This window comes from Asparagus officinalis, chromosome 4 (genome assembly GCF_001876935.1).
Source record: "Asparagus officinalis chromosome 4, Aspof.V1, whole genome shotgun sequence".
Classification (NCBI taxonomy): Eukaryota; Viridiplantae; Streptophyta; class Magnoliopsida; order Asparagales; family Asparagaceae; genus Asparagus; species Asparagus officinalis.
The window spans coordinates 16,393,111-16,408,452 of record NC_033797.1 but is presented as its reverse complement, the minus strand read 5'-3'; the positions used below and the strand labels follow the sequence as shown (position 1 = coordinate 16,408,452).

At 35.3% G+C, this 15,342-nt stretch overlaps 1 protein-coding gene across 2 annotated transcripts in view; it reads right to left on the bottom strand.

Moving 5' to 3' along the window:
* LOC109836749 (protein CIA1) overlaps positions 1-15,040 on the bottom strand; it is a 23,058-nt gene extending 8,018 nt beyond the window's left edge. For both annotated transcript variants that reach the window (XM_020404745.1, XM_020404744.1), the window contains exons 1-9: positions 14,783-15,040; positions 14,487-14,642; positions 13,325-13,471; positions 12,996-13,214; positions 12,823-12,887; positions 6,423-6,488; positions 6,264-6,338; positions 4,382-4,444; positions 2,517-2,586 (exon numbers count right to left, since the gene is read on the bottom strand). In XM_020404745.1, coding sequence (XP_020260334.1) covers positions 2,517-2,586; positions 4,382-4,444; positions 6,264-6,338; positions 6,423-6,488; positions 12,823-12,887; positions 12,996-13,214; positions 13,325-13,471; positions 14,487-14,642; positions 14,783-14,824 — 903 coding nt within the window. In that variant the 5' untranslated portion in view covers positions 14,825-15,040. The remainder of the gene's footprint in view (positions 1-2,516; positions 2,587-4,381; positions 4,445-6,263; positions 6,339-6,422; positions 6,489-12,822; positions 12,888-12,995; positions 13,215-13,324; positions 13,472-14,486; positions 14,643-14,782) is intronic.

Genomic DNA, 15,342 nt, shown 5'->3' with positions numbered 1-15,342 from the left:
GCTGTACTGTTTTTTTTTTTTTTTGAATGAAGATTTATGACGGCTAGGGTTTCATGCTCTGATACCATGTAGAGAATAGAGAAAACCCTAATAGTTTATTGAGAATAACAAGAGAGATATATATAGCCATACAAATAGGGTTAAGGTTAACGGGTAACAGTCCATTAACCCAATACCCAATATTTAACTTAACAAGGGGGATTCAAACCACTTTTTCCATGTCCACCCTTTTATGTAGTTCAGTTTGTTCTTTAAATTTTTTCGCTCACAAAATAATAGATCCATATTTCTTTACTTATGAAACCTTTTAGTTAATTATCCTATCCATTTAGGATGTCAGTCTCATCTTAATTCAACAATCTAAGGTACATTGTCAAAGTGGTAACCACTAATTTATTGGGTTTTCACATGTAGCAACTAATCTACCATCTCTATAACAAAAAATGACATATGGGTAATTAACCCCCAAGAAGTTGAGTATTTGACACTAAACCCTTATTACCTTTAAAACTCTCACTAAACCCCAAAAAAGGTTTGGCAGAAAATTATCAAATTAACATTGTTATTTCATGTGCGGTCAAATAACCTAAATTGCCAATAAATTTTGGCAAATACTGCACAATAAGTTTTTAGTTTTTGTGAATTAACCCCCAATAACTTTCAGCTAAAAACGCAATAACAGTTGTTTATAACTTTCATATATAATTGTCAAAATTTTCAAGAGGTTGTTTACAATTTCCAGGTATAAAAGGGGTCATTTGTAATTTCTCGACTTTTGCAGGGAGCTAATCTAATATTTAAAGTTTTCAGGTGATTGTTTGTAATTTTCATATTTTTAAAGGTATTATTTGTAATTTGTGTATTTTTCAGTATTTGTTTGTAGTTTTCGGAATTTTCAAGGAGGTAGTGTGTACTTGTTGAAATTTTAAAGGAGTTGTTATTAACTTTTAGATTTTTAAGTATTTGTTTGTAATTTCATATTTTTTAGAGGGATGTTTGTTTGTTTTTGTTTTTTTTGTATTTTTAGGTATTTGTAATTTCTAGATTTTTCAAGGGGTAGTGTTCAATTTGTTTTCTATAGAAAAAAGAAAAGAGAATTAAGAATATTATCATTTGACTTTTTAATAGGGATAATTATATTTTGATTAGGATTATCAAATATTTGATTACAATTAGAATTTATTTTTTTAAGTGATATATAGATAATATTGGCCTTGGTGCATTTCATCATTTATAAAGTCAATAGCGGATGTTATACAAAACTGGAAGTATGAGGGGCTTAAGTGCAAAACTGCACTTATAAGTTTGGGCGATGCATGTAAGGAGTATGGGTAGGGTCTTTGAGTGATTGAGAGTATTGTATGAGATTGAAAACTTAATTATATATGTACACATATATGCTAGAGGGGTCCATTTGGAAAATATGGAAGTTGGGGTGTTTTGTGCAAAATGCACTTATGAATTCCAGGCACATAAAGGCACGGTTAATAGGAGGATCTTTATGACATATTAGAATTTTTTATTATGGATAGTCATGTTTTAATTAGTATCACCAAATATTTGACTACGATTAGAATTTCTAATTATGGATAGATTTAATCTCATGAGAATTCTTAGGCGAATATAGAAATAGAGATATGACATACGGCATTATTTGTGCGTTTAGGTGGCATTGTTATGTGCCTTTAGGAGTAGTTCGCTAATTTCTCATTATATATGGAGGAGGGATACTCTGATATGTTCTTGTATTTGGGTCTATGTGAGAGAGAGAAAGAGGGAGAGAACAAGCGGATTGCTTTCATCGTACATACTCTATTATGTTCTTTGTAGTTGGGTCTTATAACTCATGCATTCAAGGGTTCTACAATATTTTATTATTTTCTCTTTAGCGAAACATGGTTGATAATTTACACGGACAAGTTGTTTTATGAACTTTTAAAATGATAAGTGGAGTGGACATAAGGAAACACAGAAACCATTCCCTAATCATCTATAAAATCTCAATCCACAGAGGAAGATTTGAACATTTACAACAGCCAGTAAAGATAGGCTTTTCAGGCATGTTCAACATGCATCTGCATGTGAATGACAAAGCGTAAAATATAATGTTCAGAAGAAATTAAGTAAACATGATATCTTATACAAAATGAAAATTACAGACCAAGAGATATAGTGTCTGATATCTCAAATGTCTAGCATATAATAAGCAAAGATATCTTAAAATCATGAAGGATACGTATTTTATAGACCATATAATAAAAAAATATAAGCCACAATTCAAGGCCATACTGTTCCTTCATATGTCCTATGTTTATGCGTTCTTTGTCATTTTTACAAAAAAATGCTTATTTAACGAAAACTGATTTCTCATTTGATCTATAGAAACATAACATTAAAAATTAAAGTATTCAACCCAAAGGATTCAAAAGGAAAAGAAAACATCACCTAAATCAATTTACCTTTCTCTGTGTAATCAGTATATAAAATATGAACTTAACAAGTGAGATGAATAGTACCGAATAGTCTTTGCTCTCAACAAAAAGACGAATAGCATCATCAGCTGCTCCACTGGCAATTACACCCTCCCTACAGATTAAGAAATGAAAACAGTGAATTCCTTCTTACAATGTGCAATCAACAACCGGCATTCCCTCAGTAAATTAAGGCTGATTACCCACATCCAACAACAGTTTAAAATCTAAGCATATCTGGTAAATTCGCCTATGTTGATTGAAAATCAATAACACTATTATCATATTATCAACTAGATCATTTCAAGCATTGTTTGTCAACAGGTTAAGGTTATGAAATATAGTTGTATTTATCCAAAAAATTATAGAAACTTCTATTTTCTCCAGATGACTTCGAACGATCAATGTTTGTGGATTTTCCCATCAGTAGCCTAATTTAGGAGCACAACGTAGTGGATACAAATAGTGTTGCCTTTTGTTTAACAAAGTTTAACTAGCACCCCCAGATCCTTTACCATCCTGAATTTGTTACTTTTGTTTCTGTTGGCTTAGTTGATGACAGACAGTACAAACAGTGATGGAACAATATTCTCAACGATCAACCGTGAATACTGTGCAGATATTATTATGATAAGCGATTTGAGAGCGAAATGGGTTAACACTTAATTTCTGTACTACATTAAAACAAGGAACCTAATATAACATCACCTACTACATTAAAACAAGGAACCTGATATAACATCACCTTCAACCGCAATATTTCAAATAATTATGCAGAATACATTAGGACTGTTCTACACTAGAACATAAAACATACATAAAATCACCTTCAATACAACATTATACACAATTATGCAGAATACATTAGGACTCGTGTCTCGGTACCCACATTACTAGATTCATGATGTACTTTGGTACATGGCATTGCACCAGATGAAATGAGGTGTATTATTCTGAACAGTACTAAAGAGGCAGGCTTAATCAGAGCAGTAATCAGGGTCCTGGCATATATGGATGCATTTGCACGAGGATTTTTATGATTAAGAGCATATTCATGTGTGCATGAGAACGAATGAAGGACATTTGACGACACAAAAGTTACGGATTAGGATAATAGGACCTAGCATCGCTTAACATCTATGATTATAAGCAAGTGTGTGATACTCGAGCCAATAATTTAATATACTAAAAATAAGACTGGAACATGATGAGTTCCTAGTCAATATAAATAATTGCTAAATTTAAATCCACCAAACTAAGTCTTGAAGGGTCTGAGAAAGTCTAAATAGAGAATGGTAACTGATCAAGCAAAATATCATGTAGTGGTCATCACTCACTTACTGTTACTGATCTTCCGTTAATTACTGAATTGCCAGTCATCCTGATCTAAATCAAGAAGACATAACAAGTGGGAAAGCACAAACTGGATTAAAATTTTACAGAGGATTGTGTCAAATTAAATAACACTAGTGCTCTATGCTTATTTGTCAATATTTGGATTTTTCAGGTAGTTCGGCACTATAAAAGGACACTGGACATAAATATTTGTTAGAACAGTATCAGATCCAGATCTGTGATCGGCACTTGTAATGAAGAGAGCAATCTCACGACGGGCAGGGTGAACAGCACACATGCACTTATTTAGACCATTTTCTCAGCAATTGGAACTATAAAGACTGAGCATGTCATACATTCAGCTAGTACTATCCATATAGTAAGTAATTAACCAGTGGATCTAAACCATTGATGGTTAAAAACAATAATCATGAGTCCATCCATTTATAGAAAGAACAAATTGTCGAAAAAGAAGAATGCAAGAACCATGAGACCGCACTGAAAGTTATACAATTCACAATTGACCTGTTGCCACTGAAACGGTTAGGTCAACTATAAAAGACATCATTTCATACCTTGACCAATGAACTGAAAATACAGTCCTATCATGATATCCAGATAGAGTACATAAATGACTCCTGAAACAATCAGAAGAAATTGTTAACAAAAATGAAAAAGAGAAAACACAGATTAAGTACTTCAAATGTTAAAATTATGTTCTCAACGTGATCAACAAAACATTTATATGCAAAAACAATATCCATCAACACGTTAATGAAAGTAATCAGTATGGTAGTTATGCTGCAGTATAAAAAAACCAAACCCCTGTGCTTGTGTAGTTAGAAGAAAACACTCTGAAGTCTTAACATTCCCGCATAACAACCAAAGAAACGGACCACAAATTTCATTTCAGTTGAAGCATATCCGCCAAAAAGAGAATATAATTCAGTCCTTCTATTAAGGAAACTACAACATACTTCAACAATAATCTGATGGTTAGTTCAATAAGTGCTTAATCTTATATCTATAGGTATAAATCTCCCTAGAATACGTGTCCAGAACAGTTTACATCCACTAACACAACTAGCAAAAATGAAAACTTACAGCTGACCAACCCCGAACATATCATCCTTGAAGGAAGAAAAATTAGAAAAGATAGAAATTTATATGGCGAAATATAACCATTTGCTCAGAAGGATTGGATAATACGAATGAAATTCTCTGGTTTATTTTTGCAATTTCATTATAGGTCACATTTGCAACCAATTTAATGCCAATTTACATGCAACGTACAATGCAAAAAATAAAAAAAATAAAAAATAAAAAATAGATAGTATATGTAGCCCACAATAGATGTTAGAATCTAAAAATGGTGTCAGTGCATTAATTTTCTATTCCAGAGTACTGGGTGAATTTGGGGGATTCTAATCCTTGGTAGTTCTACCAGGAAAAGCCTGTCCAAATAGGCCAATCCTTTGGCTTGTTGAAAGCTAAAGAAAAAGCCTTGGCTTAAAAATCAAGAGGAGGAACACCTAGAATTGTAAAGTTTAAGTGGAAACCAGAAGTATTCACTTCAGGTTCATATGAATACAAAACGGGTGCTTTCTGTAACACAGCCAGTAAACAAAGAAAGAAGTAGGTACTTTCATAATAGCTAGACCAGCATGTAGTATAGCATTTACAAGGACTCATTTTAAAATAACATAAAAAATGCTCATCGGTCGTTCTTCAGTGTTTTGCATTTTCTTGGAACTACATATATCATACACATGCAGTATGATGTGAATGGAAATTGACGCTCAAAGAAGTATATGCTTATGGGTGAGGGGACGAGGTCAAATCCTAATGAAGTTATTGGAAGGGAAAAGTGTTGGAAGAAGCTATAGAGGGCATATGTGTTACTTAGTTTAAAATTAGCAGGATAAATGCAATTTTACCCTCTTTCTTTTCCTGTGGAATTGTAGGGCCAAAGTACTAGTTCATAGTTAAGATAATTGATTTCTTTGAGGCTTGCTATAAAAGTAATGTTTTCCTAATTATACATGTTATTACTTCCAAAATAGAATTGTTACAAACATTGAGATTACCATGCCCGACTAGTCAAATTTCCTTTTCTCCTTCAGTTAACACTAACACTTTATAATGCCATGTCCTGCAGTAGAAGGCAGAGTGAAATAAAAATGACAGTACTAAGCTCACCACTAATTAACTGTAAGTTTTCAATTAAGCTTCCAGATCCTTAAGCTCTAGGATCACCAAGAACGGAAAAATTCCTTGGAGCCTTATGCAAATAAGAATCTTTCCGGTTTCCCTAAGAATGCAAGTCTCATAATTATGTATATCATGATGCTGTTGCATGAAAAAACTGGTTTAAAAAAAACCATCCAAAATACATTTCAAGGGTCCTGGCATATAGAAAAGTAATCTCACATGCCACTATTAGCAAAAGTAACTTACCACGGCCGATCATTATCACCAACCGTCTGAGATGGGTCATTGCTAGTGTCCCAAATCTTCAATGTAAGGTCATCACTGCAGAAATTAACCATAACGAATCTACCATTATTCATATATAAAAACTTCTGTAGATATTCTTTTTTCCTTAGAAGTACAAACCTGCATGTAACCATTCTATCTCCACGAGAGTCGAAGGACAATGCCCAAACTGTTGATGAATGACCACTGAGACGCAAAAAAGGAAGAAAAGAAAAAATGTTAAAGATAATGTGAAATCTGTGAAGTAATAACTTTGAAGGCTAGAAAGTTTACGTTCTATAATATTAGTAGTAAATCACTTTGGCCATTTCTGTGCACGTGTCTGCACATTTGTGGGCATGCATGTGCACACTAACTCGCACATGAATATAGTGTACTATGCTCATCTACTAAAAAACGTTATTACAAAGATCTAGGCCCAGAAATCATTTAGAAAACGAATCCTCAATTCAAGCTGAAACATGAATCCACAGGTAGCCCCCCCCCCCCCACCCCACCCCACCCCACCCCACCCGGGGTTTCAATCTAATAGTTAACTAAAACTCCACTGAGAAAATGAATCCCCAACGCCTACAAAAGCACAAAAAATCATTCACAGCCCAATTAAATCCGCCTTAAAACCGCAAAATAAATTCCATTAGTTAGATGTTAAACTGCAAAGCAATGTCCTCAAGAAAAACAATTAAATTGCATATCAATATCAAATTGCTAATTGATATCAATACCTCCAATTTAGTCCCTAATTAAATGCCAAATTAGAAACCCTAAAAATTACTAACAATTTCCTATTTTGAGCCTAAATAAAGCCCTAAAAATTACTAACAATTTCCTATTTTGAGCCTAAATAAAGCCCTAAAAATTACTAACAATTTCCTATTTTGAGCCTAAATAAAGCCTTGATGAACACCCCCTCCGACCGATGATAAGATGTTGTCAATGAACTACTGCTGATGAGATCTTGCTAAGGTGATCTTGTGTCCACCGTCTAGAATGGGTTTTGAAAGGAGAGGAATGGGAGATGGTAAATTAAGGATATGGGACATTAGGGAGAGGGTTTTCAAGAATTTTTAAGCTATGTGTGTCAAGATTGGTTCTGCTCTTGTCAACAAAGACAACCACCAAAAGGTAAGGAAGCAAGTGTCAAAAAGAAAAAAAGGAAGAAAGAAAAAATGGCAGGGCACAAGAGTTAAAAAGGAAAGGAAGAAAAAAAGGAAGGGGGTATACGCAGGCTATAAAAACCCCTCTGCTCTCTCCATAATAAATATCATCAATCAGTGTATTCAATCCTTCTGAGTGTTCTTTAGAAGAGAGGCAAAATCAGAGAGTGATTTTGTAAAGAAAAATTCTATAGATATTTTTCTTGTGAGTTGTGTAAAAACACTTGTAAATTTTCTCCCCTTAGTGAAAGATCGATCTGCAGCAGCTCGTAAACGTAGTCAATTTTGTGCCGAACCACGTTAAATTTGTGTGTTGTTATTCCGCTTTATGCTTTCGCTTTCCTGCTAATCTGGTGATAGGAAAATCTTGTGTTATACAATTTTTTCCCAATAAATGGTATCAGAGCTCTGGTTGTAATGTTTGTCAATTTTCTATAAGATTACTATTCACATGAATAGTAAAGTTTGTGAATAGTAAAATTTGTCGGCGATACTGGTTCGTCGACAGCAGTGTTCTAATACACGGTGGTTCGCAGAAACAATCAGAAATGATCCAGAGTGTGCCAGATTCGAGTGGGAGCGATGACTGCAGACAAAGGGAATGTAAAAATTGAGAAGTTTGATGGTACGGACTTTGGCTTTTGGAAGATGCAGATCGAAGATTATCTGTATCAGAAGAAGTTGTCAACCTCTCTTAGGAAATAATTCAGATGACATGAAGGATGAAGAGTAAGCTCTTCTCGACAGACAAGCCCTTGGAGTTATCCGATTGACGTTATCCCGCAATGTGTCTTTAAACATAGCAAAGAAAAAGACCACGTCGGGTCTTATCGCGGCTCTCTACAGCATGTATGAGAAGCCCTCTGCCTCAAACAAAGTTCACTTGATGAGGCGACTGTTCAATTTGCGGATGACAGAAGGCGCATCGGTAACTCAACATCTTAATGAACTCAATACAATCACAACCCAGTTGAGTTCAGTTAGAATTGAGTTTGATGAAGAAGTACGATCATTGATACTTTTGTCTTCTCTACCAGAAAGTTAGAATGCTACTGTCATAGCTGTGAGTAGCTCGTCGGGAAGCAATAAGTTAAAATTTAATGATGTTCGTGATCTGGTTCTCAGTAAAGAAATTCGACGGAGAGAATCAGATGAAGCATCAACCTCCTCAGCCTTACATACGGAGTCTAGGGGAATAACTTTAGAAAGAAGTTCAAATCGTGACAGATCAAAATCTAGATGGAGGAAATCTATATCGGGAAAAAAAGATTTTAACTGCTATAATTATGGCAAGAAGGGTCATTTCAAGCGGGAGTGTCGGACACCGAAGAAAAATACCGACGCATAGGAGTCTGCCAACGTGACCAAGGAAGGAGGTGATGCTATTATTCTAAGCGTCAACAATCCGATTGAATCATGGATTCTTGATTCAGGGGCATCCTTCCATGCCACCCCATGCCAAGAAATCATGAAGAACTACGTCAGCAGTGATTTCGGAAAGATACATCTAACAAATGATGAAACTTAAAAGATCGTTGGCAATGAATACATCCGATTAAAATTGTCAAATCAGACCACATAAAAACTGCAATGAGTGAAACATATTCCTGCCCTTAAAAAGAATTTGATCCTATGCGACAGCTTGATGGAGAGGGTTACTGTACAACCTTCTCAGGTCATGAATGGAAGATTACCAAAGAAACACTCGTCATTGCTCGAGGTAAGAAAACCGGTACTATCTATGTAACCCATAACTTAGAGAATATTATTACAGTAATAGATGCAGATGAAAAATCAAACCTATGGTACCAAAGGTTTGGCCATATAACGAGAAAGGGATAAAGACACTTTAGTCAAAAGGAAAGCTGTCGGATCTGAAGAATGTAGATGTCGGTCTATGCGAGGATTGCATCTTTGACAAACAGAAAAAATCACTTTGCAAAGATTAGCAAGACACCCAAGACAGAAAAATTAGGATTGGTTCATATTGATGTATGGGGGCCATCTCCAGTTCCATCTCCTGTAGGCTTACTGTACCATGTCATATTCATTGATGATTCTACAAGGTATAGATCTATTTTCTGGAAAAAAAATCAGAAGACTTTGATACCTTTAGAAAATTAAAGGCCATAGTGTAAAATAAAACTGGTTTGAAGATAAAGCGGTTAAGGTCAGACAATGAAGGAGAGTATAAAGACAGTAGCTTCAAAGAATTTTGCGTAAACAACGGGATCAAGATGGAAAAAACAGTTCCTATGACACCACAGCAGAATGGCGTAACGGAACGCATGAACAGAACTTTAAATAAACGAGCCAAAAACATGAGGATACATGTCGGCTTGCACAAGTTCCTATGGGCTAAAGCTATCAATACCGCAACTTACCTAATCAACCGCGGACCCTCAATTCCCTTGGACGGTGGAATACAAGAAGAAGCTTGGAGCAGAAAAGAGGTAAACCTTTCACATTTAAGAGTTTTTAATTGCATCTCTTATGTACACATAAATTTTGCTGAAAGAAATAAACTTAATATCAAATCTAACAAATGTGTTTTTATTGGTTATGGTGATGATGAGTTTGGTTACCGATTTTGGGATTATAAAAATCGGAAGATCATCAGAAGCAAAGATGTCATATTCAATAAAAATATGATGTAAAAAGACAAATCAACTGCAGAATCAAGTAGCTCCAGTACAAAAGTTGAAATAAAGAAATTTACTGAATTTGAGGAGATTTCTGAAAATGATGTTCAGACTAGTCTTAAAGTAGTTCAAGAAGAACCAAGCACGCCAAAAATGAGACGCTCCTCCAGAATTCCTAAGTCAATCCAGCGTTATTCACCTTCTTTGCACTACTTGTTGATGACTGACAATGATGAACCGGAGTGTTATGATGAAACAATGCAGGTGGAGGATCTGCTATGCAAGATGAGATAGACTCGCTTATATCAAATCAGACGTGGGACTTAGCTGAATTACCACCAGGTAAGAAAGCTCTTCATAACAAGTGGATTTACAGAATCAAAAAAGAGCATGATGGAAACAAGCGCTATAAGGCAAGATTGGTTGTCAATGGTTTTTAGCAAAAAAAAAAGGTATTGACTATAATAAAATTCTCTCCAGAAACTTACTACAATCAGACTGATGTTGAAAATTATAGTTGCTGAGAATTTACATCTTGAGCAGTTAGATGTAAAAATAGCTTTCCTTCATGGCGATTTGAAGGAGGAGATCTATATGAAGCAACCAGAAGGCTTCATAAAGACAGGCAAGAAAAATCTAGTATGTCGTTTGAAGAAGAGCTTGTATGGATTAAAACAAGCTTTCAGACAGTGGTACAAGAAGTTTGACAGTTTTATGGACAGCAACGGTTTCACTAGATGTCAAGCAGATTATTGTTGCTATCTCAAAAGATTTGATAATAGCTTTATTATTTTATTATTATACGTTGATGACATGCTTGTTGCAGGTTCAGATCTGCAAGAGATTATAAATTTTAAGTAAAAATTGTCAAAGTACTCTCTAGGTTCGTAATAAAAGATCTTAGCGCTACAAAGCAGATTCTGAGAATGAGGATCAAGAGAGACGAAATCTAGGACTTTGATGTTATCACAAGCCGAGTACATCAACAAAGTACTCTCCGGGTTCAATATACAAGATGCTAAACTAGTGAATATACCTTTAGATGTTCATTTTAGACTTTCCAAAAAGCAGTCACCGAAGACAGAGGAAGAACATACACACATAGCGACGGCCCCGTACGCCTCAGCAATTGGAAGTCTGATGTATATCATGATTTGTACAAGACTAGATATTGCTCAAGCAGTGGGAGTTGTTAGCAGGTACATAAATAATCCGGGTAAGGTACACTAGGAAACAGTCAAATGGATCCTCAGATATCTACGGGGTACTATAGGTAAAGCACTTTATTTTAAAGGTGAAGATACAATACTAACAGATTATGTGGATGTTGATTTAACAGGAAATGTTGATATTAGAAAGAGCACTACTATGATATGTCTATATTCTAGGAGGTACTGCAGTGAATTGGGTCAACTATAGAAGATAGTTGCTCTCTCCACAGCTGAAGCAAAATATGTCGTCGTTACAGAGGCCAGCAAAGAAATGGTTTGGCTTCAAAGTTTCCTGGATGAATTAGGCAAGAAACAATAAGACAATGTCTTAATAGTCAAAGTGCTATTCATCTAGCAAAGAATCTGTCTTTTTATTCCAGAACGAAACACATACAAGTGCGGTATCACTTTATCCGGTCACTTTTGAAAGATAAAATTTTAAAACTTGAAAAGATCAGTGGAGCTTAAAATCCGACAGACATGTTGATAAAGACGTTGACTACTGACAAACTGAAACTGTGTTCACCTTCAGTTGGCCTGTAATAGTATCAAGACAGGGGAAGAATTGTTGCATAGATCGAGATGTGAAGACAGATTAAATCAATCTTCAAGTAGGAGATTGTCAAGATTAGTGGCTGCTCTTGTCAACAAAGACAGCTTACCGAAAGGCGAAAGGTAAGGGAGCAAGTGTCAAAAAGAAAATAAGGAAAAAAGAAAAAATGACAGGGAGCAAGAGTCAAAAAGGGAAGGAAGAAAAAAGGAGGGGGTATAAGCAGGCTAAAAACACTCATACTCTCTCCATAATGGATATCCTCAATCAGTGTATCCAATCCTTCTCAGTGTTCTTAAGAAGAGAGGCAAAATCATAGAGTGATTTTGTGAAAAAAATTCTAGAGATATTTTTCCTGTGAGTTGTGTATAAAAACACTTGTAAATTTTCTCCCCTTAGTGAAAGATCTGCAGCAGCCCGTGGACGTAGGTAATTTTGTGCCGAACCACGTTAAATATGTGTGTTGTTATTCCGCTTTATTCTTTCACTTTACTGCTAATCTGGTGATAGGGAAATCTTGTGCTGTACAATTTTTCCCCAACAATGTGTTAGCATGCATCTGGTTCAAAACCATCTCCTGTTCGAACCCAGATAGCTGCCAGACCTATTAATATCAAACTTAAGCATCGAGTGGGTTGTAACAATCTAGACAGTGTCAGGCATGTATATGCACCTGAAATGATCCCACACGGATATAAGAACTTGATACCCATATGATGCTTCCTAGCTGAGCATTGTATTAACTACCAAAGGTGCTAAAGGAAATAACTCCACCAATAACTGGTTGCAGCCTATGTCAGTTTGAAGTTATTAAGTTCTGAAGCAATGAAATGAGGGTTTTTATCTTGTTTAATAACTTAAACTGTTTTGTACAAGTTTTGCTTTTATGTTGGACAGCAATGCAATAACAGAATAGCCCTTAGAGCATAAAAACTAGATAAACATGTCAAATATACTAACCTGTTAGCTTCCCCTAATGTTCGCACACAATGCCAATCATCACTATCACCTTCTTCTGCCCACACCTGGCACACACCAATAACATCTTACACCAGTCAACAGAGAATTGAGTAATATAATCTTGACAAGTCGTAATTCAAGAATAAGGAGAATAAGATGAAACAATGTCAAACCTTAATAGTGTTGTCATAGCTGACAGAAACAAGAACATCATAAAACGGATGCCATTGAACCATCTTGACATCCTGAGTGTGACCTTGCAACACAGATACGCATTCAAACTCATTACCAGGTTGCATTTCCCAGATCCATACAGATTTATCTCTACCGCATGTGGCAAGCAAAGACCCAGAAGCACTCCAAGATACGCTTTTGACCTCATTTTCATGGCCCTATCAAAGGAAGCCAATACTTTCATATTTGTTGTGATTATTGTTATATCTAACAGAGCTGAAAGCAAGTTGATTACAGAACTGCAAAAAAGAGTGGCTCAAATTTATACCTCCAATGTAGCTATGCAATCATAATCGCCACCCACATGCTCCCATATAGCAGTTGTGGCATCAAAACTTGCAGTGGCCAACAATTTTCCATCAGGTGACCAAGCACAAGATCTAACCGTTCGATTGTGAGTATCTTCCAAGATAGCCTACATTTTAAAATCCAACTATTGTGAAGAAAAACAATGACATATAATTAACTTAGGATCACTCAGAAAGGCACTTGGAAACATGATCTTCTTGAAACCCAGTACTATAGACAAAGTAAGCTTTTGAAAAGTAGAATATTGGCAGGTCATACTTCCAATTAAGACATTGACAAATATACATCTTTCACCACAAAAAGTAAGCTTTTGAAAGAATATTGGCAGGTCATACTTCCAATTAAGACATTGACAAATATACATCTTTCACCACAAAAAGGTTCTAAAAACAATAAGGGATCAAAATGTATGTCATTTGAAGCTTTTCTATAAAATAATGTCTTAAAAATGGATAAGAAAAATATACACCGTTAACAGGCAATTCTACTAAAAGCAGGTATTAATAAAATCAGAAATGACAGTAAAATTGATCAGAACAGCTATATGTTCTAAAGACTAACTTAGGTTTTTCTCAAACGTTGTTACCTCATTAATTTTTCACATATAAAATAAATGTTTGGGTACCACGTTGACCCACTCATGAATTTCAACTTTGGAACTCAGAAGAAATGACATTATCTCATATTGCATACCTTCAAGCAGATGCTGGGCGTGCACAAAAATTATTATAAACTGTTTGTTACCCGTGCGATGCACTGGACATAGTATAGTATTACAATGTTATTGGCATATTGTAATAAATTATGATTTGTGACACCCACTAAATTCATTTTCTCACTTAAAACTTAAAAAGGGTAAGAGAAACAAGTATATTAACCATTTCCAAGATAAATCACCTCGGTAATAAATGTACTTGGACCGTAGCATGCATTCATTCAAGCCATGGAGATATAAATAGTTTAGATGCCCGTAATTTTTGTTCAAATTTTGAAACTTATAAGTTTTGGTTAAAGATTCAAATTTCAAAATGAAAACGCGAACTCATTTTCATAACAAAGCTAAATTCTAATCAAGTACCCAATCAAAAAAAAAAACTAGGGAAATTGAGTGTGTATCGGACCTTGCAGGCCCAAGAACCAGAAGGTCTCTGCTCCCAGATCCTTACGGTCTTATCGCCGCTGCAAGAAGCGAGCATCGCCGGGATTACTCCGGCGCCGGTCACCGGATTCCAAGCGAGGCTCCAAACCCTATCGGTGTGCCCTTCGAGCTGCTGAATCTCTTTTAGGTCAAAGTTACCGTCTAAAAAGGCTCCAAACCCTATCGGTGTGCCCTTCGAGCTGCTGAATCTCTTTTAGGTCAAAGTTACCGTCTAAAAAGTCCATCTCCATAGATCGAAGTGGGGCCGAGCTGCTGAATCTCTTTTAGGTCAAAGTTACCGTCTAAAAAGTCCATCTCCATAGATCGAAGTGGGGCTGAATGATGAGTGATTAGGGTTAGGGTTTCCGATTTGGGAATTTGAGGAAACTAAGTTTTTTTTTCCTTTTTTTTTTTCCTTCTCCTTTCCTTGTGATCTTGTGGTTTCTGAAAGTGGAGAATTGGGAAGAAAGGACGAGAATAAAAGGTTTTGACCGCGCTGTTGAACAGTGTTGCTTCGCACGAAAAGACTATTGGCTGGAAATTTGTGGGTAAAAGTTACTGTGGGCACCCTTGTCTATTGGTTCACCGATATTTTTGATGTTTTTTCCATACATATTCTCGAATCTTAAATATTTTTAAGAGGAGAAAAATGAATATATTTGATACCAAGATAACTATTTATAAATTATCCTCGATTAAATTAATTGCCAGACAGTAGTTAATATCAACACTAGGTTTTGATTGAAATGACAGTTTAAATGTTTTTAATTGTTAATAATATTTACATAATTTAAAATTAATATATTGGTGATCATAAAAAAATATTTGTATTTTATTTT